At 37.3% G+C, this 27,324-nt stretch overlaps 1 protein-coding gene across 1 annotated transcript in view; it reads right to left on the reverse strand.

The window, feature by feature from the left end:
• LOC108003171 (zwei Ig domain protein zig-8) overlaps positions 1–27,324 on the reverse strand; it is a 385,408-nt gene that overhangs the window by 145,285 nt on the left and 212,799 nt on the right. The window contains exon 3 of the mRNA XM_017065300.3: positions 11,921–12,131. Within this exon, the coding sequence (XP_016920789.1) occupies positions 11,921–12,131 (211 nt within the window). The remainder of the gene's footprint in view (positions 1–11,920; positions 12,132–27,324) is intronic.

Below are 27,324 nucleotides of genomic sequence, written 5' to 3' on the forward strand. Positions count from 1 at the left end.
TTACGGTTACGAGATCGTTTCGAAAATTTTCTCCTCGCGAATTCTTATTATTATTACGAATCTTCTTGGTAAGATCGAAAACACATTTGATATTTCTGAAAATCTCCAGGACGATCTCAACGTCTGGTAAAATTAATTGAAACGTTAATTCGGGGAATTAAAGGAAAGGAAAGAATCGCAGAATTCTTCGAGTTTCTTCAGTTGTAAGATACGAAATTTACATGGGAGCGAGGTAGAAGGTGAAATCTAGAAATAAAATTGATATAGTGTGAGCACCATTAAACGTTACTTACACTCGAACAATTACACCGTGATGGTCTATCGTAATCGTTGGAACAAATAATTTCACTCGACTCGGAATCCGAAATTGCTCCGGCTATTCTTTCCAAGGGATATTACTTTCGATAACGACGTCGAGACGTGACAAAAATATGCGATAGAAGCGATTAATAATGCAAGTGGCTCGCTCTCGAGGAATTCTTCCAATTATCGGAAAACCGAAAGGGGGGAAAGGGCACTTCATCAAATGGTAGAAAAAAAAGAAAAGGAAAAGATAATTTCTTTGTTTTCTGCCTGGTGAACACGCGAGATTACTGTTCGAATCGGACAATTTTATTCGCTATCGTGTGACCGGTTTATTTGAGAAAGGGGTTTTGTGGACCAAGTGAATCTGTAATATCCCATATCGATCCCTTTTTCGCTTTTTGTCCGATAATAGCGTGCGTTAAAATGCTCGTGCGAGCAGTTTATGCGAATGTTATATCACTTGTAAGAGAATTTTTCGATTTAGTATGCTCTGAATTTTTTTCTCGTCATCGCCTATCATTTATCATTATAATTTGAAGGATCAGTTTATTTTTAATTTCTCCCATTATGCGCGAACAAATTCTTTTCGTTACATTTTCGTAACAATAATACAAGAATATGTACAACATATCTTTCACTAATTTCAATCCATTAAAGATAAAATTAAAATAAATATACTTTTAATTTTTCATCTAAAAATTGTGAAAAAGAAATTGAAAATTTTATCGTCAAACTCTGTTCAAAAGATGGAGGGAACCATGCCATTGAAGTCACTTTTTCATTCATCCCGATATCTCAATCGGTTGCCGAGATATAACGATTCCAAGTGTCCATGGTACTCAACACAGGGCTAAAAATATGAATGGTGGCGCCATCTATTGACCTATATATTTTAGAAGCGCGTACTACGTTTTTCCAGGAATCGCGTCTGTCGCTTGTCTGAAATTTGAGATAGGTCAGTGAAAGAAGGTGCGAGCGAGAGGTCCGAATAAGAGACAGGGAGAGAAATAGCAAACGATTAAAAATTACCCTTCGCTTTACACGACGATATCTCGGGAACCGGAAGTGATATCGAGATAAATGAAAAAGCGTTTTAAAGGGCAAGGTTCCCCGCTTCCAACCATCGTTCATTCGTCGACCGCAAGTTATTATTTTCGGAGTTATGGCGGTTCAAAGTTTTCCTAATTTTAATGGGATCTCATCGGGTTTAAGGTAAACGATTAAAAATTATCCTTTGGTTTACACGATGATATCTCGGAAACCGGAAGTCGTATCGAGATAAATCAAAAAGCATTTTAAAGGGGAAGATTCCACGCTTCTTACGGTTTTTCGTTCATCGATGAGAATTGGTTATCTTGAGAGTTACAACGATTTGAATTTTTCCTAATTTTAATAGCAGATTTAACGTGTTGTTCACTATATTTCATCAACTGATACGTTATTTGAGAAACCTTTCGATCGCTTGGGATGTAATTCTCGTATCGAGCTGAATGCACCGGTTGATTCGATGTTCGCAGAATCGTCGATTTCTCCTCATAAATTTCCCAAAGTGAAAATTTATTCGATTCAGTCGCGTAACGCTTCCCGCGAGTGAATCTGTTGGTTATTCGAGAAAAAGACTCGATTCTACGTCATGGAGATCAGTTTTCCATCCACACGAGCACAAATAGCGCCCCTGCAAATCGACCGTGCTTTCGAACCACATCTTTTATTTCCGTTATTTCATCGGCAAAGAGTTTTATTTTATATTTCTCTGGAAAATTTTGATTAATTCTTTTTTGAGCTATAAAAAGAAATTAAAAAAAAAATTAAATTTAAACGAGAGAAATAACTAAATTCTATCAGGAACAACCAATTTTTAATGAAATCAATTTCCTTTTCGTGATAAAATTGAAGAAAATCTGATAAATTAACCAGTGATACGCGTAATCTCAAACGTGTTTTTTCAATAATTTTTTCTTTCTCTACAAAAAGATAAAACAATTAATATATACAATAAATTAAAAAAGAACATCGATATAAAAATTTCTCAAGTTTATTAAAATATCTCACGCTAACAGCAGCATCTTCTCTCTACGCGCAACGAGGACCCTTGTTGTCCCTTCTTCATTCATTCGTGTAAAATTTACGATCGCGCGAAACACGATTGCAGAGCGATGATATCACGCGTTTGCAGATGTTTATTCGCGCGCTGAGAAGGTCGGCCGCTTCGGTGACGTTTCCACCCGCTGCGGGATTTAGATGCGCGCTGCGTCCGCGAATAAAGCGCGTTTAATCGCACGGCCGCCTGTTATCGAGCTTTATCGTTAACGATTTTGATACGCTTAATGGCGGGTTGCCGCCGCCGCGTTTCAATGGGCGGTTATTGCGGGATGCTGGGAACGGATACGCGTGTAACGGCGGATGCAGTCCTTGCAGGGATCGCGCGCCGGGGGTGAATTTTCGGCCGATAATACGGCCGATTTGAAAAAGATTAACAGGGAACGCGTTTTAAACGGGAGTTCAGTACCGTGTATCTCTCTAACAAAATTTTCCTTGCTTCCATATTTCCGTTTTCGAGATAAAATCTTATCTTGGGATATCTGCGTGTCAAAGTATCTCAATTTTGGGGAAAGTTTTATCATATACAAAGATAAAAATATCCAAAATTATCGATTCGTAATTAATAAAAAGACCACGCCGATATTCGCGTTAGTCGGAAAAGAAGAAATTATGGGATAATAATAAAAATTGGAAAGGCAGAGGAACGAGATTTAGGGAGATTTCTCGCGATGGACGATTCGATCCCCGGTTAAATCATCCGGAACGTTCTCGAAGAACGAATGCCATTATTCTCGCGCGATTACCGCGAATTTCGCAATTGATTTGTAGCCTCCCGTGCTGCGTTGCAACAATGGTTGCGGGGCGTGGATCAGCGATGGAGGGGGATGGGCCAGGGTGAAACCAATTAAGCCGTCAGTGCGTTAACGCGTGTCATTCGGCCCCATATTGTAACCAAGTGTGGCCAATCGTGACAATGAGACTTAATTGCACGAACAATGTCAAGCGCGTGCCTAATAATCGCCTGTCGTTGTCTTGATTTTCTTTTTTTTCTTTCAATTCGAGAGTTTCAAAGAGAAAACTTCCCTGTGAATTTGCCTTTGCGTTATTGGCACGATGAAACGAGGAGAATTTTGAGAGATTTTCCTCCGTTTTTCCTTGCTTCGTTCCTGGTAGTGGTATTTTTTTTTTTTTTGAGATGAACGTAGGAGGATATTTTTATCTCTTTGAAGAGATTGTGAGATTGTGAGATGGGGACGGTAGCTATGAAAAATTGTGACTTTAATTTTTGGATCTGGAAAATCTTTGGATTGCAATAATTCAAGTGATGATGACACAGCTATGAATAACGAGCAAAGAAAGAAACTAAAGTTGGAAAATTTTGTTAAATTAAACTTAATTTAATTATTTAGAAGCCTCTCCTTGAAATTAAACTATTCTTTCCAATATTCGTGTAATCTCTTCGATATTAAAAATTATTCTAGAACTGTGAATAAAGTTTCGTAGTCATTATTTGAATAGATTAATATTCAACCCGATTTTTTATCGACCATTTTAATTAGAGTTTTAATCAGCTTGTAAATCATCGTTTGATTAGAAAATACTGGGAAAAGCTGGAACACAAAAGACACGGCGAGATCGTAAACAAGAGCGAGTATTATGGCTAGTATTACCAGTATTTAATTTTAAATTAAACATAACGTTGGAAAAATGAAATTTAATTTAATCCTCGTAAGAATCTTGCATCCAAGAAATCCATTAAAGTAAAAAAAGAAAAAAGTATCTCTACCATCTCTATTTTCATACCTGACTCTATCAGAGATTTAGTTACGCAACGTTACAAATGAATATTCTTCTTCATCTTCCGAAGTAATTAAGCATTAATAACAAATATTTTTCTTTCACCTTAATTCACGCCGATCTTAATTTTCAAAGGCTTCAAACAATCGTGGGAAAAATCTTTCAACGATAAAATAATTTCTTATTACGACTGTCTTATCTATCCGCCTGTGATATTTCGTGATAATTTTCTCCATAAAATCTTAATCTTAAAACCACTTTTGCATTTATCTCGTCGAACTTGTATCATTCCAACATTAGCCTAATTACTACCCTAATCCAAATACTCTTCTACCATTTTATTTCACGCAACAATAGAGGAGAATAGCGTGCACGCATCGGCAAGAAGAACAGATCGATCAAAATAATACGTTCCGGACGAAATTGCAGGCACGTGAAGAAAGAATCGATCCACTCGATGGATTTTAATCAAAGAAAATTACGTTTCTCAATCTTTCGCCCGGGTTGATGAAAACATCCAAGAGCGTGATAAGGAGATTCAGTTGGGGTAAGATATTCCGTGTTATTAGAGACGGTTAGTGATATTCCCCCCCATTTTCCCTCGAATTATTCGAGGAGTCGGTTTCAAGAGGCGAAGGAATTATCCAACACCCTTTCAACGATTCCCCTCCTTATTCGCCGTCTTCGATCGTCACCTTGGTCCTTCAATAACTTGGGGTTAAATAATGCAGATTGATTCAACTTTGATTCCACACTTGTCCTGTCGAATTTTTCGAAACGTCCTAGTTCGATCTCAATTCTAGATTTCTAGAATAGGAAGAGAGTATCGTGTTAGAATCATTGATTATCCGCCGAGTTCTTCGTCCATGAATGATGAAATTTACCGAAATTTCCTGAAACGTTTATCCCTCCTCTTACGGATATAATTATTGAAAATTCGTATTCTTAAAATCCTCCATACTCGCCTTTCATTTTAATAAAAATCATTATTCGTTAACGCTCGAAGAACGTTATACAATTGTCCCGAAAAATATCCAATGATCCATCTTTCTGACGAAACGAAACAGTGGAAAGTATATGTAAATTTCACCAAGTCATGGTACATCACATTCACCAAGGCCAATGCGCAAGGATGTTTATTACGAGAAACGAAAATCTCCGATGAAGGTTCAACGATTCGCGGGGGTGGAAAACATTGTTAATTCACCTCGAATCGAGCAACGGGGTAATTTCGTGTCGGTACCCGCTCGTCAGATTGCATAATTGATCACGATGTTATGCTCGGCTAACCAATATTCATTTATAGCGGAATCATGCTGTAATGCCTGCCCATTCGACGCCCTGCCTCGTAAATAAATTACCAATATATATATATATATATATATGTAGGTACAAAATTCTACACTATCATCTCATTGCTAATTGGCAATCGATTAATGCGCGTATGGAATTTTAAAGATCGATAAAAAGTAGACAGAGCTTTATTATATCGTATGGATTATTGTCTGTGATCATCCTTGGATCGTGGATACGACTGTGACATTGAAATTTTGAGTTTGAAATCGATTATGCAAATTTTGATTATTCAAATTACTTGTAATCTAAACGCGATTCGCGTAACACGTATTCCATGTAATTAAATTAATGTATTCAGCAATGTTTGTATTCTGGTGTTTAATAAGGTGAAGCGAGAGAAAGAAATGGATTTTTGATAAATATATAGAATCGAAAATTAATGAAACTTTTGTAACTTTGTATTTTTATTGAAATGTGAGGATGTTATTTTGAATTTTTTTTTTTTAATGGAACAATCGATATTTCATCTTGAAATTAAAATATTCGAACGAAATGAAATTAAGATACGAGATTCTAATAATATATTTTTCCATTTCGATTAAAACGAGAAAGAAATTTGTTTTAATATTCACTTAAAAATTTCCTTTTCACGAATATGTTTGTTTAATTATCTTCGCAATGAAAATCGAAATTATTGAAATAATTTTAAATAACTCAATGTTTGTATCGATTAAGTTATATGTAAACTTTTTTCTTATTTCAACTTTGAACTGAAACATTAGCAAATTAAAAAATTCCTATTTCACAAATACACGTGAAAATTTCTTCAAATTAAAAAAAAAAATGTATTTCACGCACAGATAAAATTCTATAAATTTTGTTCTATACGCGAAAAAAAAAAGAAAGAAAGAAATATTAAATTCTAAAATTCTAATTTCAACCGCACTTTATTAAAATCATAATATGAAAGATTGAATTCGTTAAAACGTGCAATTTCTATCGTATAATTAAACGAAAATTTGAAGGATTATTCGAAATAAAACGATTGATATAAATATATATATATATATAATAAATTTAATAAGCGTGCGTAATTAACGTACGAAAAAAAAAAGAAAAAAAAAAAGGAAAAAAAAAAGATCTCTCTATCCAATATTCATGGGAACGAAACAAACCTGGATACGTAGAGGAAAAAAATGTTCAGAAGTCATATGAAATATATTTCTGTCTCTGCTTCAGTTCCAAAATAAAAAATATATATATAAAAAAAAGAGGGGGAAAAAAAGGAATAAGAGAAGAGGAAACAGACGCAATTGCGCTATTCGCTTTTCATTATGAAATGGAGAATGTCAAGCGAACGTTTTAAAATTACTGCCTCGTACGAAAAAATATGTTTCACTCGTGATTCCCTATTTTCCGAATAAAGCTCGAATAAGAAAGCAGCAAAGTAATATTTATTATTAATGGAAACTATGATGGCCGGGCATAAATTTCTCTTCTTGCTTTTCCTCCACGAGATTCATTCATTCCCTTTTATTCTATCAAGCATTTTCGGACAAGTTTATGAGAAAATTATTCATACCGTGTACATTCGATGTTGCAAAAAAAAAAAGAAAAAAAAAAGAAAAATTGCACAACAAATCGAGATTATTTCCTTCAATATTTTCGTTCAATGAGCAAAAAAAAGAAACATCAAAATCCTTCGATTCTCTTTCGAGGAAATTGTAACGATTATTTCTTAAATTCTCCTCAAATTCAGAGTCAATCGAATCTAACCTAACCTAACCTAACCAAAATAAATAAATTCACAAATATTTTCCCCTTTCATCCTTGGAAAAAAAAATCGAAACTAAACCTTCCAATTTCCCCTCCCCTCTCAACCCTTCCTTCAACCCCGCAACATCCGCACGATCGTTTAACGCGATTCTCTCTAATTTCCTCGCTATTAATTGACACATCAAAACACCCTCCACCCCTTCTTCCTCCACAACCTCCACCCTTCCACCCTTTCCGCGTCGCTCGAATATCTTGCCACGGGGGATGTTGCAACGATCGGGACCGATATCATCGATCGTTGAACCGGCGTGTCTCCAGCCTGCGCCGTGTCATCGTTGGGGGTGCATATAGCTTGGATGACAGACACACCGGCGAAAATGCTAATTAACCCTGGCGAGGATTTGGCGACCAACAACTATCTATCGCAAAAGCAAAACAAGGACACGATCCAGGGGAGGGACTTTGCTTCTCGGAGGGCACCCTTTCGACATCGTGCAACTATGGACGTGTATACAGAACGTATTATGGAATGGTCGAAGCATAATTGGTTGAAGCAGGGGAGAATTAGGGGATTCGATAGAAGATATTCTTCTTTTGCAATCGGAATGGAACGCCGAATGTGTACGTCTTATATAGGAGAGAAGGAAATTTTCTAATCTTATCTAATCTTATCAGCTGTATAATTGCTTCAGTTTCTTCGAAACTGAATAGGAAATATCGAATGTAAATAAAGATAATGAGGAGAGGCAAAGGCAGTTTGTTTTTCTCGAATATTTCCTTTGGAAAAATATCGTAGAAAATGAAATAAAGGAGAGGTGGTTGTTATAGTGGAGCGATATAATAGAAATTACTTCTTACTATCTGTAAACGGTCAATATTCATAAATTCCAGCGTTAAAGTCTCTTTGGTGCGCCGTTATAAAATCGAACGATAAAGTTTGTACGAGTGGGTGATACAAGCGGATGAATGGAATAGAAAGCTGGGAAAATAAGAAGCTGAGATCTCGGCCAGAGTTGTATCGATGCTGGTATAAACCGTATAAAGTTAACTTTGCCCCAATTTCTGGAATCGTTATCGCATCACCACTGAAACCCTTCGCCGGTATAATAAAAATGAAAAATTCAGAAGAGGAAAAAATTTGTATATGTTTTGATAATCAATAATTGGAAGCGTAGGAAATTTTTCTTTCTAATTTTACCGCGAAAAGATTACTATTTTCACCGTTTCAAATTCACGGTTATACAATAAGAAGTAATTGCGATTCGAGGAATGAAAAGTCTTTATGCATCTTTTAGACAGTTGAACTGTTTTGTGGTCAGCGAAGAATATAAATGGAAGGATTGGTTGGCGAATTTTTGAGAAAGGTTTCGTTGGATTTATGCCGGCGAAATGGAAAAATTTTCGCGTACATTGTATGAAAACAAAGGAGCGATCCACAACGTGGAATCAAAATAAGTTGTTAATAAGTAATAACAGGATAAAGAAGGATATCGAATCGAGAAGGATTTTATCAACGGACGATATATAGATTATTACGTTGGATTCGAGTGGTTGGAAAAATAAAAGAATAAAATCCCCCTCGAGGAGAAACAGTTCAAAATTCATTCCCTTGGCAAACTTCACTCTTTGTTACCTGGTTGCCAATGCGATCCTTCTTTCTTTTCACACTTACTTCGTTCCGTTACCATTGGAAAAAAACATCAACCTTCTTCTCTCCCATTTGAACTACCAGCTTTTCTTACAATGAAAAATTTTTATCGTCTATTTATTCTCACGTTATTAATCACCGAAATGCCACCGATCCAATATTAAAGTTCTTAGATCTCCTAGATATTCGCCGCTATATTTATATACCGATCTGAGAACGTTCCATCAGAAGCAGCAGTTTCTCTTCAAGAAGCAACCGATCAACCGGAAGAAACTGGACGAATCAAGCAAAGATGGAACACGTTATTCTACCTAGGATATATTTGTTTCAACAAAGGTGAATCATTAAGATAAATTTCAAACGATTTCGTTCGATCATACGAACAAATTGGTTACAGACTCGGAGGTTAATCTTTTCTCGATCGTACGATTTTTCCTCACTTTTAAAGTCTTTTCCAGAAGATCGCGTGGATTGAACGAAGGAGATCCTGGAATCGAATGGCAAAACGAAGGGAAAAGGATGTTGAAGGATGTAAAAAGAGAAATCGATGAAGCGTAATTAGCGAATTTTTGGGAAAATGTTCGATTATATCGCGTTTTCGAAGAATCGCTGGTGAAATTTTTCTTTAATAATTGAAAATTATTATATATTATTGGATCATTTGTATCGATGATACAAACGAATTATTTCGAATTATTAATGGAAATCGAAAATCGTGTTTCGATGGAAAATAGAAAATTCAGAACGCGAGATCTCTTCCCTGTTAAAATGATTAGACAAATCGATATCGATTTATCGTTTTAATTTGGATAACGATGATATAAACGACATGATTTTTGATTTACAAATAATGGTAAATAGTGTAATTGAACGATATTTATAGTTTGATATGTAAAATACTTAAATTTATGTTACGATATAATTCAACACTAAACCTGTATCACAATAAAGTATCCTCCGATATATCTGTTGAATTGTAATAGGAATTACCGTTTCTTGTTCCATATTTCAAACGAACCCTCTCCTAATTTCACCGTGTAAATCCATTCGTTATCCGATCGAAACTTTCGATGCGTAACGTTCATAATAAAAAAATTTTTTAAAGAATCCGATTCTTAAAAATAGTAAAACTCAACTTTTCAATGACTCGATTATTGCAATATTCATCAAAAACCTTAACAAAATTCTGAAACGCATCCTGTTTGTACGCCTCTCGACCCATTCACCCCCTGCAATAACAAATTAAAAGATATTATCCACCCAAAAAAAGAAAAATCGAGCAAAAAGGCCCAATAAAGGGAATTTTTTTCAGATTCGAAAAAAGATTTCCTAGCGCAAATCCCTTATAACTTATCACCACGGACAAACAGTCGGCTGTTAACCCAAAACACGTTCCATTCAACGTGAAAGCAACTCTCTCTCTTTCTCTCTCATCCCCCCAGGCAACAAATCTCTCGTCCACGGGAGAGAGACGTCACGCGTAAAGTTTCGAGACGTATAGTTTTTGCCACGACGGATTTGTAAAATTGATTTCGCCATCGAGTCCATGGTTTACGAGTTACGGATGGAAGGAAGAACGATTTATTATTCGCGCTAACTTTTCCCCTCCCTCTCCCCGTCGGCGGCCATTTTCACTTTGTATCATAAAGACCACGCACGAGATTCTGCGAGATCTACAAAGGGAGTCGAGAGGGAGCGGCTTCCATCAAGCCGCTTATCGAACCGCGCCACCCCTCGTCCACGACTGTTTTCAAAGGGAGGAGGAATCCCTTGGACTCACTTTTCTTTCACCCAGTCCTCTGTTTCGTCGTTATCTAAAGATTTCAACGTCGACGTTTCTCTCCTCTGCATCTGCATCTGGGTTTTTCCACCAGGGTAGATAAGTTCTTTTCCACCCGTGACACTCGTGGTCGTGGCTCGTGATAGGGGTGTGTTGGAGAAAGAGCTCGGAAAATTGGAATTTACTGGTTTTCCCCCTTTCTTTTCCGTTTTTTTGGCGGTGGTTCGGAGAATTTTCGTGAATTGCGGCTGCATTTCTTTTTTTCTTTGTTTGATTTCGAGGATTTGAAGTTCGTTAGGGATGTTTTCACAGGGACATATGGCGAGGTTTGCGAGTCGAATTGAAAAGATGTACCGAGCTTGTGACTGTTCTCACCCCCTCTCTCACACCAACAATCAAAACTAACATTAATCCATAACCATTAATATTCTATCCAGAGATCAATTATTAATTTTCTCGATACTCACTACTCGATATACAACAACACCGTTCCGTTCGTGAATTCCCCTGAGAAAACAGTCGATCGGAGTTGGACATAATTCGTTGCTTTTAATTCAGGAATTGGCGGCTAAGGGTGGAAAGTTTAGGGGAAATCGAGGCGCAAGAGTTGCGGAGTTATCGAACTGCGAAGATTAAGTTATGCCAATATGAAAGCCTTCCGGAGGGAGGGGGATCGAGTTAGGTTGTTTATAGCGCGCCTTAACTCCGGGCTTCCGATAGCGGGATAACTTATTCCCGGCATCGGTGTTTTATTTCGCGGGAAGAAGGAACGAGAAATAACGCCCCGTTATCGGTATCGTTCCTAACCTCTCCTATAAGTTAAAGCGCCACACGATCGAAAAAATCCGAATCGAAAGCACTGCCGTTCTCTAGAAGAAAGACTAATTAGACGATATCTAATACCGGTTAATGAATTAACGAGTAAAGTCACTTCGATAATTTATTCTTACTATAATATAAGCAATCGAGGTTGAAGTAACTTTATTCGCTTCGAGACTGAGAAAAATACTCGATCAAGGGAATCAAAAATATCAACAATTCCTCCTTTTGAAAGGAATTGAAAATTGAACGAAGCAAGCTTTGTTCTTGTTGAAATTGAAACGGCGGTAACGATTTGCAAATCGATCGGGGGTTAAAAATTCAAGCCGTGATCCGCGATCACGACTGGAACGATTTTCGCGGATCCCTGGCCGATCGAGTATCGGCGGGAAGGATTCTTGAATTGTAAAATGTAGAAGGCGAACTGAATTATTCACTCTGAATACTTCACTCACCGACCACGTTGAGGCTGTAGTTCAACGACATCTTGGGCTCGGTGCTGACCTGGCACTCGTAAACCCCCGAGTCCCGTTCCTGGGGCGACTTGATCTGCAGGGTCCAGTTCTCAGACTTGTCCGGATGGATCACTTGGAACCTTAGATCCGAGGTGTACATCAGGATGCCCGCGCTCAGGATGTGCATGTCCCTTTTGCGCATCCAGGACACCTGCGAGATAAACAGAAGATGCGGGTGTAAGCCGGCGATACTTCATCTCGGGGGGTTGTGCAGCTGCTCTTGACCGATGATGGATGGAGTCTTCGGAGGGGCGAGTTGGATTTGAGGGAAATGAGGCTGGAGATGGTTGGAGGGGCGATTCGATTTATGAAAATGATTTTAAATGGTGAAATATAATTCTGTCGTTAGCCGAGATGTGATTACTCTTTTGTTTGAAAATGACAGTGGATTTAATCAAGGGTTTGTGTTATTTGGATATTTTTTTGGAAATTGAAACGCGAGTTTTACGTTTCTTATTTTTCATCCTTGCAGATCTTTCGATCAACGAAAGATGTTTTCAGATGTTGCGTGGATGTAGGGAAAATGATATTTTGGAGAGGGAAGAATAAATTCAATATTTCGCTTCAATTATTCACACCACTATGCATTGCTAGGCGCGCACTTTCTTTCAACGGGTTTCGTTTTGATAACAAAAGAAAACTTTATTTTGTATTCCATGTTTCTTCTTTTCTCTCTCTCTCTCTCCTCCTTTTTATATTTATTCTCTAATCAAGCAGACAAGAGTTGGAAACTTTTAAATAGAAAATTTCTCTTTAAACTTATCCTTGTTTGCATCCTTTTTATCGATACGATATGTGAAATACGCTTACGTTCAATTGTCTTCTAAGAATTCGTGATTTTATAATTTTATCATATTCAAAGTTTCTCCAATGGTTTCTCAGAGAATAAAATTCTCTTTTCATTCAAAAAAAAATATCATCAATTTCTTTTCTTCTTATCGTCATCGATCATCTCCGTTTCATTAACGCGAGGTAACGCGATTCGACGAGATTTCATTTAAAAAAAAATTCCCAAGACACAATTCCCTTTAAGATAATCGACGAAAATTTATTTTCCACGCTGACGAACTTGCGCGGGGCAATTAATAAAATAAATTGTTGCTCGCGCCGGATTACACGTCACAGAATTTTCCTACACAGGAAACCGTGTCTAACCACCAACTTGGCCGGAGGATCGTTTCATAATTAATTTCGCGACTGCACTTTCTCGCGATACGGGAGATGCAATTAAAAGCATTTCAGACAGATTCCTCGGCAAGAAGTTTTTGCACGATAATTACACCGGGCGAGAATTAACAACGATAATGTAAATAATTAAAACGATTTGATATCACTCGTAATTAAGCATTCTCGATAGTATTCTCTCTCCACGATGACAAGTTAGAGAAATTCACAATGTAAAAAAAAAACAGACATTGTCACTTGGTGATGAACACGTTTTCTCTCCCTGAAGGCGCAATTAATTCGTTCTTTGATTATTGGTACAAACTTTTATTGCATCCACGAGGAGAAATTAATAAAATCAGAAGATTCACAAATTTCATTCTTCTTTATCGCCTAAACTTGTTTGATTTCTTACTCGTAGAGTTCGTTGATCAATTTCTGTAAGAATTGAAAGTTTGCATCAGAATGGTTAAAGGTTACAGTCGAGAAAATTATAATTCTACAAATTTTCGATCATTTTCATTGCGATCCTCTGTCGATCCATCTCGTCGATATTCGACACCGCTCGTTTCCATCCGTTGGAATCGAGACGTGTCAGCCGGTGGCTTAATGCGCCGCGCGAGGCTTGTTTCCCGTCGAATATGCATAATGCAGCAGGAAGTCGTGTAACACGTACGAAACAACGTGTAACCGAAAGGCGCGAATAACCGACGTCACGAGGTTAATAATTACCATCCGAATAGATTTCTGGCTGCAGCCAAAGGTAATTCGCTGTTTCTAATCGAACGATCGATCTCCCCTCCCCTGGAACGAGCACCTGTTCCCGTTTAAGCTTATCAAAAGGATTACAGAATCAAGCGCCCCCGTCGATTTCGTTGCGGAAACTGTTGAAACTCGTTCGTTGCACGAGTTAAATTTCTCCGTATCCCAGTTATGTCGTTAATGCAGTTAACGAAACTGGAGGGGTATTTGCGTTCTGCAAGTTCGATTTCGGTTGATTAGATTATATTGGAAAGGTCTTAAGAGAAGTGGATTGTTATTTTGTGTAAGGGATATAGAAATTAGCTGGTATGTTTGATATTGAATATAGAATTGAGAAAAATCTGTTTTAGTAGTTGGATTCGTATTATATAATTAAAATTTAGTCTTTGTAGATGCGGTTGGTTTCGGATTTAGGTTAGCTCTTTTATGCTCTCCACAGAATACTTGTTCCGACAGAAGTTCGCTCATACTTGGAGGAAATTTTCTCGCAGGGAACAGGGATCGTATCATCGCTCATATTGGATATGGAATATTTTAAGGCGTGTATCTGAATCTTTGAACACTTTTGAAATTCGATTATACCCGTTTCATGAATCAAACAAATGTGACAAGTTTGTAAGAAAAGCGTGCACGAATAACAATAAATTTAATTTCTTTACAAATGTTTGAAATTTGTCGACACGCAGAAGATTTACTTACGTTTTCTTTTTTCTTCTTTTTTTTTCAATCAAACGAATCCATTCAATTTCCAAATAAAAATTACATTCCTTCTAATATACACGATGAAACATTACGCTGTGAATTTACATTACGCGAATACACATCTCTCGCTAACTGTATTATCGTCATCGAATCTTATTAGGAAGTCGAATTAATTCGACTAATTCGTGGTCCTTCGGATAATATATCGAATATCGCCTATTAGTTGCAGCTTGTCACATCTTGTATCGGAGAAAGAGAGAGAGAGAGAGAACGAAGAGACACGTTTGAAGTCACGAGAGTGGACACAAAGTATTACTTTATGGATTATCAACGATGATCGTTATTGATTCCATATCACTCTCATCTCATAGCCACGGGGTGAATGTCACAGTTACACGTAGCATGGCATCGATTAATACGTTTACCAGGATGATTATTGGCAATGCCTGTTAGGCATTAGTAAAGCAATGTCCACACTGCGATTCTATCAAAGGGGAGATCGAACATCACCGGTTTAATAGAAATGTTTTATGTAATTAGATCTCTCTTGATACGGTTGGTCATTAGTCAAGTATTTAACATACAACATCTATTTCGCTATTTTCCGTTTCGTATTTTGTACTCCATTTTTTGGGATGGAATCTGATAACCGACCAAAAGGGTTAAATTTTAAATTAATTTCAACATTTGTATCACTTTTGGCAAAATTAATATTAACTTTTATTCGGATAGATAATTTTGCTGTATCTAATTATTTTCATTTCTCAAAGATATGAAGCTCTACCCTTTCCTCGGCTTTAAAATAACAGCAACTTGGAAAGTCTTACAGAAATCTAGAATTATATCTATTTCCTTCGATTTAAACGTGCAATCCCTGAATATAACAGGATATTACAAAGAGAGTACATGTAATTTTATATACTTTTTTTTATTCTCCCGTTGAATCGTGCAAAAAACCGACCAACTCCAACTTAATCCTCTTACGAAAAAGGATAAAAGAAAACAGGAGAAAGAGAGAGAGAGAGGAGGATTGAATTTTGTCAAAATGCTGACGCTCGGTTCACGCGACAGATCAGGATATTTGGAGAGATCGATCCTCGTCAATTTCAAATGAACGTCGATTCGGATATTTCAACGGCCCCAACGAGATGATGAAGCGCTCGTCGATATCGTTGTAAACAATGTCCAAATTGCACGCAAAATTTGACAGCCGTTTATCGGAAAGAAAGAGAGATATATCGGGCAATCGTCCCGTTTTAACTCGAGCGAGAATCGAGCGGCACTTGTCTAAGGAAATTTATTACGACGATAAATAAACTATGTTTAAAAGGGAATCGATGATGGAAACCGCCGTGAAAGGGCAATCCTGGCCACGATCGACGCGCGTTTTATCGAGTTCCGGTTGAACATATAGGTCGATGCATAATAATAAATTTCGCGAAGATCGACTCCGTTTAAAACGGAAATATTTTTAACTCGAGCGGACGACGAGCTTTTGAATTATTTGCGTTTGCGGGCATTTTTATCAATTTCCATAGAGTTATATTAAAAATTAAATCTAATTAAAACATTTTCCAAGCAAGAAGATTGTCAAGTACGAAGAAACGCGTATAACGTAATCAACATCGATGATGTTTATTATCTGAAGAAATGATTTTTCTTTGTCATTTTTCAACGTCTTTTTCGTCCACTTGATTCGATTTAAACTTATAATCGGATTAAATTTGTCGCGTTGTACACGTATCTGTAATTTAATTACACGTCCTTTGAGGTTTATTTTACATGCAAGGTATTTGTTTAATACATGTAATTAGCGACGCAAGCGCTCAGATTTTGTGGTATTCCATTATCCAATTATAGAACAGAATTACAAGCGACCAAATATGTTTTATAAAGGCCGTAAAATAGATGGTTTTCGCGTGATAAAACGAAACAAATCTGATTTATTAGCAGCGGTATAATAATACGTACATTTCAAAATTATTCTCCATTCAAACTTTTCCTCAATATCAATATCAAACACGAATCCTCGTATAATCCTTCTTGCTCTTTTTCCCGAAACTTTATACATAAAATCAAAACCTGTTATTTCCTCCTAGATCAATACTCCGGATTATATTCCTCGTAGATCATCTCATTATAAAATTATTCTAAATATATACACGTAACGTGGCAATTGCAGTCTCTTTCTTATTTTTTATTCCTCGCTCGCGTCGCCTCAGCCATCACACCACCCACGACCGTTCGAATTGAAGTTGTTACGCTGGTGAATTTCGCCAGATATAAAGTTTGATATTAAATTCTTGGACTGCCGCTTTTCCCACTCGGCGTGGCGCGAATTCGTCCTCAAAGGGGCGGGATGAGTTTCCACTAATTTCAAAGGACGAGGAGGAAGAAGCCTCGGCGTGTTTCGCTAATGCGTTTTCGAAATTGCCGCTTCTCCTTGCTCGGCTTCGAATTTCATCGTGACTCATTAAGTTAGAATCAACGATATTAACACTTAGCCGGATGGCGTGTCTTGCGGGGATCTCAAAGCAAACGAAACGCTTGGGTTTTGGAGGAGAGGAAGGTGGGTGTCTCGTGTTGCTACTTATTACTTTCTCCTCATTTTCTCGAGATAAACAGACGATGTCGAGCGTGTGTAATTATCGTCGAATTCGACGGATGATCCCACAATCCAAGAATTTTTATCCTTGTGACAATCGTTTGCTGTGAGAAACGATTTGCAACGTCTCCTCGTCTAAAGAGCATCGTTAAAAATAAAGAGTTTGAGAAAGTGTTCCGTTAACGATCTCTGATCGCTCGTTTCTTCAAGTTGTGCAACATTAACAGCAGGGACAAGAAAAAAAAAGAAAAGGACACTTGCCCCGCTGTCTAACACCCTGTAACAGAGAACGAACCAACTTTTGCACTGACCTAATAGTTTTATCGGAATACACCGAAAACAACTATGTCTTGAAAGTTTTTGAGAGCAAGTTTTAATGGGTATAATGGGCCGAGTAATTACAGTAAAATAACTTTATGAGAGATAGAGAAAAAAAGGGAAGGGATCACCGGCTGTTTATTAATTGAATAACTTCTTGGGTAACTTCATTCTTGGGAGAAATCTTCGTTTCCTTCGTTTTATAAATCCATTTTTCTCTCTCTCTCTTTCTTTATCCCCAAACTCGCGAAGAATTCACGAAAATGCTTGCTACGATTTGTGGAAAGACGAAGAAATTATTATCTTTCGTCTCTCTGGTATACCATTAATCATTGGCTTTTTATAAATGTACACTTACAAGTCTGTTACAACTATCGTCCCACTTGTCGTCAAGTGCAATCGCCCCAGTTGTACCGTGATTAATTTCTCGGAGTCCAAGATTCCTTCAAAAGGACGGAAAATATTTTTGTAAAGGTCTTTCGATACTATTGTCAATACCCTTTCTGCAATACTGAAATCACAAGTTTAATTGGTTTAATTGGAAAGAAACGTAATTTCTTATTTTATACAAGAATTCATTTTCTCACAACGAGTATGAACGACCGACTCCAATACATCTTGCAATACCAAAAAACCAAATTTCTTTTCGAGACAAATTAATCGTGCTTGCTCGAACCAATCGATTTCAATCGATCTAACAGGAACTTGTCTCTGAACAAGAAAAGAAAAAGTAAAATCTCCGGAGAAAGTCATTTGGAGCGCGGAAGTTGGGGAACGGAAATTCCGGTACTTCAATATTAACACGCTGTATCCATTGTTCACGCGCGAGATATCCGCTTGTTCCAAATACCAAATAGCCGCCATTCGAACTGCTGTCTAAGTAATCCGCAGAAGTTGGGCCGGGTTTCCTCGGGGCCGAGACAAAACCAGCTCACGATTTGACAATCGGCAAAGTTATTGCGCGCTAGTCCTCCTAGAGCGAGGTCTTCTTGTTCTCCATCCCCAAACTTCTCGCCTCTGTAAATTGCGAGCGAGAAGCTAAGCAGGGAACACGAGGGCCGGCCTCCTCTTCGTGGTCGATTGATTGCCACCGGATGTGACGTTCTGTCCCTCGAGAATATCCCAAATATCAACGTTCGTTTTTTTATCTATCCAGGCTCTTTACTATTTTGAAAAATAATCATTTCGAAATTTCGTCGTTTCGTGTTTGGATATGATTTTTCCGACTCGTGAAAGTTAAGATAAATTTTGGAAAATCGTCGAAGGTAATTCGCATACATCGAATTGAGTTTTCCTTCGAGATAGAGCTTGTCGAGAGCTGTTTGATAAGAGAGAGAGAGAGGGAGAGAAAAGTGATAAGAAGCTTCCTATTAAATTCCTCATCGGGTCTTTCAATGGTGTAATTACCGAGTAACGGGTCAGTTTGTCCATTGGTTTAAACAAAAGCGTCTCGACTCGTATTTCAAAGACGTTTATTCCTTTGTTCCTGTGGAAAGGTACGCTTAGTAAGATAAGGAAAATTACGGGCTTCGATTCGAATAAACAAATACCGAGTAATAATCATCGGATGTAAAATATGTTTGTTTCGAAATTCGATTTTTTCTCCTTTCCTTTTTTTTTCTTTTCTCCAACAAGAATCATACACCCATCCTTTCACGTGCAGATATCCTGCAAATCCTTTTTTTCAGACTATTCAGACACATTTTCGCGCGTAATCTTTTTCATTCGTAGATGGAATCCGACCGATACAGGGATACGCCGAAAGCTTTCGAGCTTTTAAGATAAGTGCTATATTGCGCATGAACGGTCCCAGAATTGCGAAGAATTGGCTCGGTTAATACATTCCTGGTGGAATATATTTTTCTAAAATAAATTTCAATCGCGCCATTTATAAATTATTTTACATAACTCTTTATTACTGATCCTTCAGTTAATCAATTTTAAAGAAATTCTTTGTATAAACAAATTTGCGATATTCGTAATTTGTTTTATTCGATGTAATATCGAATCCTGTACAATTATTTCTAATCATTATCCACTTGCTCGTAATATTATCACTTACTCACTCTATGAAAATTTGATTTAATCACCGTCAAACATCATCCAAAGAAATCAACGTAACGATTGTATCGTAACTCATCCCTCGACACCAGTGTCTCCTTTCTTTTTCCCCCTCCTCCAAGACTCGACGTTGCATCCGCGAATAAAAAATAGATTCCTCCTCTGGAAACGATTTAATCCGCTGATCGCGCCCGACGCGGCCTCGCAATAACGCACCCTCCGCCGTATATTTGTGGGAATCGGATGGGATACGTTTATGAGTCGTAAATCATGGGAAGGGTTATCGGCGATACACCGATTTTTTGAACGCGGAGAATCGCCGAAAACTCGATTGCTCGAATCGAACTGGAAATTTGTAAAAAATTTGGAACCAGAGTTTACAGCTCGTGGAAAACATTCTGCGCAGGTTCCAATAGTACATTCGTAATTTGATAAATTTCCAATAATAATAATAATAATATTCCTCCTTAAATCTTCTTCCTAACGCGAGCCACGATTGAAAGGTTCATTCCGCAAGGGTTAAACGCACGAAGCGGGCGAAAAAGATAGGCGGCAACGTCGTTACAAGCGGGATACGAAGGAATCGTTGAAACGCGACTTGGCCAACGCATTTGCAGATTGCATGCAGCCCGTTGCACCCTCGAGGATGCATCAAAGCAAACTTGTTCGGTATGCGCGACGATACTCGAGCCTTTTGGGAGAGCCAAGAGGAGAGGAGAGCAGACGGTCCGCGCGGGATTTAGAAATTTCCAAAGGGTTGATGAGAGACCGAAATCTCTCGAAATTATTTTCATTCCTTTCTCTTTTTCCACGCCTCGTTATTATTCCTGAAAAAATATCGAAGAATGAACGAGTTCTGCTGGTTGTCATTTCGAATTTGTTATTTTTTCGTCCAACTCGTTTCTTTTGGGGATGGAGAGGATACTAAAGAGCGGCCTCTCTTTGTAATTTCTCATGGAGACTTACACTTTCTAGAGATTTTGATACTAGATTTCTTCGTTGCTCGTCGTTACTCTCGTTGTGACACTTGATAGTTCCCTCCCCGCGTGCATGTTCGCTTTGTGCCTTCGTAAATATAATACCGCTGAATTTTGCGCGTCAAGGGTATATTATGCGTTTAGAAGATAATAATTTAGAGTATCGTATGGCAACGAGAGATATATATAGCTTGCTCTTTGCTCGAGTATTTTGTTACTCTACTTTTTCAGCGACAAAAGATGAAAATGAATTCGGCGGATAAAAAAGATCATCGTGGATTATCTTTAGAAAAACTGGAAGGTAAGAAAGTCATTGAAAAATATTGATAGAAGAAACGTGGATCAACGAGTGGAAGTATAAAAGAAAATGGGAATTAAGTGGCAATTTAATTTTTGTATATTTTTCACAGATGAATCTTGAAACGAAATGAAACGAGCATTCCTTGAAATTGTACTCGATTCCAATGTTAAGTTGGCGTGAAAGATACAAAATTATCGAAAAAGAGATATATCGCCACTTTATCTTTTTTTTTCTTTTTTTTTTCATCGCGAGAAAATTAAATTGCGGCAAAAGAAGATTTCCTATTAAAAGACTATGTATTTCCCACTGGAAACCTATCCTTTACAATTTTGTTAAATCCCTTTTCTTTTACAATTTTTCTCACAGTAAATTGCAAGATGAAGTTTTATGAAGTTTCTTCTTGAAAACGTATGTTTTGTGGGCGAACTTGAAGAACCACATGAACCGAGAACAATGAAAGAAGCAGAGTGAGTTAAGAGAGAAAAGAAGTCGCAGACATTTTCTTATTTCATTCTTTTCACCGAAAGATTTGACCTTTTGTTACAATACCGTCTGCTTCCTCTTCTAAAGATCGTCCAAGAAGTTCGATAATGGCGATCTCTTCCAGAACATGTTTCCCCTACCTTGACACATGTACACGTTTAATAACAAACGTGGCGAAAGCCACGATTTCAAACACTTTAATCCTTCTTTAAAAATGGATTGAAACAACGTTATTATAAATATACGAATCGAAAGAAACACAAATAATTAAAAATCTCTCTAAAGAATCAATTGCAACGAGAAAATCTCTACTCTAATCGATGAATTGGAAGATCTTTTACCAGTTCTTTTACCAGTTCCAGTAGAATAAAAGAGATATAGGAAGAAAGATAGGCAGAAAAATCTCTGTACGTCGAACATCTATGTTTGAGGAACACGGATGAAAGAAAGAAAGATTTTGTCGACGATTTTATAAAAAAAGGAGAGAAAATCCTTTCCCCACACATGGAGACAAGACAGAGACAAAAAGAAAAGACAAGAACTCGATGAACGACTCTATCTGATTGATCCTTTGGATTGGAGCAAAAAAAAAACGATTCAATGGCGTTTCTACGTCCGTATAAATCGATCCTCCAATCCGAATTGGTCAGAAGTTCGAACAATTCTACCACCCGTGAAATACCAAGGAGAGAGGAAAAAAATTTCTCGCTTCAACCAGATTCTTTCTATTCCTTTTTTTCCCCCCCAATCGTTTTTATTCGTCGAGAATCTTGCGGATGTCTCGAGATTTTCAGATACGTGAAACGAAACGTGGACAATGAAAATTGTAATAAAGGAAGAGGTAAAGGTTTCATAAGTGATCTTCGATCTTTGAGGATTTGAGAGATGAGAAGGGGATGGAGAATGGTTTCGTAGAGGAACAAGGGATGATTCTGTTGGCCGGAATATTGCAGGAAAAATTCACTTTCTTGAAATATCGTACAATACCGTTCTATGAGGACGGTCTCGAGTTAAGGGTAGTGGACGTAGGCAAATTGCAAGTGGAACTGCTTCGAGCTGTGAACCACTTTCACCCCTTTCTGACAATATGACTGGCTATTTCTTGGTAGAAAGCACAAGCAAAGTGGAGAAAAGTTGGCGTATTCTCTTGTTTGAATCATCGGCAAAGTTGATATTTGATATATTAATAAGCAATAGATAAATAATTTTGAAAATTTGAAATAAAAATTTCCTAAAAATTATTTTTAAGAAATGTTTCAGATACTTGAGAATTTTTAAAGGTTAATTCTCTTTCGTAACGAGAAGAGATCACATCGACGAATTTTACAGCCTGTGCTCCTATTCTCGAGCCTTGTAATATTACATTTTTTTTGTAATATAAAATCTTATTTGAATAATCCTTTTTTATCGTTTTGGAGGGGGAGTATCGTAATAAAGAGAGTGTAACCATCAAGGGGAGGATCCCTTGACGAATATAAATTCACGACGCCCATTACTTTTTCTAGAAAACGTCTTGAGATAGTCAATTTATCGACCTGTTGCTATACACAGCGACACGAAATTTTGAAGAAAACACGGGGAAATGTTCGAGATGGCGCGCCATAAGGCAGACAGAATTTCATAAAAATTGAAGTATCTTGTTGCCAAATCTCATTTTCAAACGTGTTCAAAATAAAGTGCCAAATTACTCGAATCATTCCATCATACACTTTCAAAATACTCTTGATTTATTACTTCGAATGACTATTTAATATAATTAGATATTTTCAAGGTATCTTAGATTTTAAAATTAATTTAATCGCGTGTAGAATCCACAATAATATTCTGCTCCAATTCTTATTTCCTACGGCAAAGAAAAAAAATGCTCCTCGATAAAAATACATCGACTAAAAAATAAAGAAGAAAAAGGTTCGAAAAGAATTTTAAATTTATCGGCATTAAAACACGAGTGTTCAGGAGAGGATACCGAAAAATGGAGTCTCTGTGATGCAATATTTGACGTCTCGATCCAAGATAATCTGAAGCATTTTAAGAACAGTTTATTCCTCCGGCTAAAAGCCTTTGATGGCGTAATCCTCGGTTATCAAGCTTCCTCACGAATATTCCTAAAATTCGTTGGAACTTAGAGAAGATAAGAGATGGTTCCCGCAATTCTGTCAACCAGTCTCACTTGGTATCAACCATCGACGAAAGTCTTAACAATTCCAAGGATACACTTTCCACCGGTTCCATCCACCCACGAAATTTCGTTTCGCGTTAGAACGGATTGACAAAGGTAAAAACAGGAGGGTTCCAACGTTGTGACGTGTACAGTGTGGGCCAAAATTCGTGGCGCAAGTGAAACTTGGTGTGGCTAAATTAAGTTGGAGGCTTTTCGAGAAAAATGTATTCGAAAGTGTATCGAGCCAAGCACACGTGCAATTGACTTGTTGCCAATTAACGATAAGGATGGATAATTGATAAGATTTGTTATTTTATGAAAGTAAATAAAAATTTTCGAAGGCCTCACGTGTATTCGATTTGATCATTCGTATCTGCCAATTATTAAATTTACGAACGATATTATTAATGCAGTAAGAAATTGTTGTAAAATTACATGCTTCGTTTCTACCTTCTTGCTTTGTCATAGCATTTTCTAGATCTGCATTTGCAGCTATGAATTTTGAATCACGCTGTATATTTGAAACGAAAGTTCAAGGGAAATGGAAACATCGAAGGGAGTGGAAGAGACCCCGCCATTGTCGCCAAGAGTTTTTCATCGATGGATTTTTCTTTGACAGTGGATGGAATCGAGTGACATTGTTTCGAGACACTTGCGACACGCGTGAAAATGCATCGGAAAGGATCGAAATCTTGCATCACTTCTAAAAGATAAGGAATAGAAACTGCTATCGCAAAGTTTCCACGAGCTTATCCTGAGAAATATTTGTTCAAGGATTATGCGATACGTGTATTTTCTCCAATTCACAATGAAAATTCGTAAATTCGTAAATTTTAATGGAAATATTTCCTTTGAACTTATTACCGATCCTATTAAAATTGTATCAAAAGAAGAAAGAAAAATAACTTTGTTACGCAAATTTGAATATTGTTTACACTATCCAATTATTATTATTGTTAAGAAGGAATGGAAGAATAGATTTTTCTTCGTTTAAAAAGGCGAGTTTATTTTATCTGTAATAAACGAAGCAAATAAATATTTTCGATAACGTTTCCCTTATCGATTCCTTCTCAGTTACGGAACGAAGTTCAGGATCAACATCGAAGTTGAATTCTGTAAATTTTCTTCCTCTCTTTCTCATGAATTTCGCGGAACCTGTTTCATGCTTTTCCAAGTAATTCGTTTTCTTGTTTAACTCGGTTATTTTGCGAAACTTTTTCGCCCTAAACCAGAATAGATTTACTTCGGTTGTTTCGTGGACGAGAAAGAGGAAAAAAAAAAAAAGGAGACGACAAAACTCAACGATCCAACTCTTTGATATTTCGTATACCAAAAATTTATCCTTCCAACTTCCTCCATTCCAAATTACTTTTTGAGAAATAAATTCCAATTCCAATAAATTCCTTATAGACGAGATAATAATTTCAATTTCGTTCTCTTCCTCGTACGCGACCAGTATACATAAAACAATTACATTCTCGTCAAATCCTCGAAAAGAAAAAAAGAACATTCAAAGAGAAAAGTGTAAACTCCCGATGAATTTTCGGAAAAATCATCGAATCGAATGGAAAGGGAAGCAGCTGCGGATTCAGCGAATAAAATTCGAATATCGTCAGGGGGCCACTCGAGGCCACGGCGAGAAGAACGAAGGTGATGCAAATGCGGCCTCGAGCAGCAGTTGCATCGGTCCAGGGAACAGTGTCAGTGGGGCGCATTGACAGCAGCCAGTGGAATGGAATCGTTACCCCCCCTGTTGGGGTATCAGACGTTCCAACGATCGAGCAAACTTGCATCCAACGTGTGGAGGGCAGCGAGGATTGGAGATGGAGTAATAGAGAGAGATGGAGAGAGAGGAGATTTTTGTTGGTTACAGGGAACACGAAAGCTTGGCGTAACGCCACGCAAACGAATATTGCCAATAAACTGCCAATCCAATTTAGCCACGCAGAAAATATTGCTGTTCGTCGTAACGACCCGGCTTCGACTTTCCATCAGACTTTTCCTTCCATGCTATCGACCCTTCTCTGCCTCTGACAACCTGCTCCCACGTTTCCTCCTTTTTTTTTTTTATCCTCAACGAGGGTGGCGAACGCGAGTTCGGAGATTCTAGGATCCTGAGAGGGAAGGTGTCTTCCGTTCCTTGGAGAGGGAGGGAGATTTTATTTTCCTGAGAAAAGTGGTCAGATTTTGGAGAATAATATTGGTGAAGAAGTATTGAAAATTGTATGTACGTACGTGTATATATAGTGTTGGATTGAAATTCTTCATTTTTTTTGAACTTCATAACTTTAAATTAGGGGAACGATCCTTTGCATAAAAATTGAAATGGCACATTTGTTTACATTTTGGATTTGAAAGAGATATTCTTCGATATTTGTAACGTTATTCATGATTCTTCCAATTACGTCAATCATGAAAGCACATATGCCATTCAAATATATTTGTTGGTGATTGATTTTTAAAGTTTTCAAAATATTGGAAAACTTGGCACAATAAATTCACCTCGAAGTCTACCTATTCATCCCTAAAGTAATTCCCTGCCCATAAATCTTTGCTATCTCTATCACTTACGCTATTGCATCCTCTATCCAATAAAATGTTAATCCATAATCAATAAATTCATTCCTGTCAATCTGCAACTTTTTCTTTAAAACCATAATCACGAACATTCTTGTTTGTCCAAGTTCAAAAATTAACACATATTTCCAAATTCTGCAAAACAATCGAAACAAAAACGAACGATTTGATTCGAAAAATATATAAAAAATATATATATTTATATTGTTCTTGAACTTTCGAACGAGTCCCATTGGAAATTTCATCCTTCGCGCCCAAAATTCGAAAATTATTCTTTGAAATAATCCGCTTGCGAATTCGTTCTCCCGCGATTAAATTGATTCGGCCGCGACGAAATATATTTAGGGCAAATAAACTTCCGTGTCTACTTGTGTACACGTGTACACATACCTCTGCGCGAGATTGCACAAGATTAGTTTAAATCAGAGCCACGCCAAGTGGATATTCGCCGTTTCTATGCTAACTGTCGGCCTAAATACATATCTCGCTTCGCGTTGTAACGAGATCTCTGTGTTCTTCCCTCTCTTCATCGTCCTCTGTTGATCCACCGAAAAAAGAGAAACACGAGTTATTATTAAATAAATTGCGATTCTTTTTTTTTTAAATCGATAAATTCTATTATCGACGAGGATATTCAAAATGAGAGGAAAAATTTGCATATATCGATTTTAATATTACCTCCAAAAATCCATTTCGAAAGTAGAGTTTTTGAAATTATGAAATTGGCATTTTCTCACGATATATATTATTTTTCAAATTGGAAATTACAAGTTCCATATTATGTGGAGGAACTTTCTTTCCCTTTGGAAATCTCATTAAGATAAAAATTGAGATTTGTAAACGAGACACTTTGTACACGCGCGATCACTGACAAGCTATCGTGGCTTATCATTTTGCTTCTATCGATTGAAAAATACACATTGTGTGTCGTCACTTGCTCCGAAACGAGGCGGTATTCTATCTTATATTTTCCCTCTATCAATTGTATCACAAGGGGAAAAGGCAATAGTTTCTTTCGAGAGTGTGATAAGCTATAGTACACTTTCCATCCAGTACAAATTCTGTATTACAGTCACGATAAAAGACTCGAAAAAAGGGAATACTAACAAGAATTTTTTCTACACTTCGTGCCTAATAAGATACCCGAGAAGAATGGGATGAAAAAAAGAAAGGAAAGTTCAAGTGACGGAATGAATCATAGTGGAGATATTTACCACTCTATTTTCTCTCACT

Source organism: Apis cerana, linkage group LG14, assembly GCF_029169275.1.
Source record: "Apis cerana isolate GH-2021 linkage group LG14, AcerK_1.0, whole genome shotgun sequence".
NCBI classification, from domain to species: Eukaryota; Metazoa; Arthropoda; class Insecta; order Hymenoptera; family Apidae; genus Apis; species Apis cerana.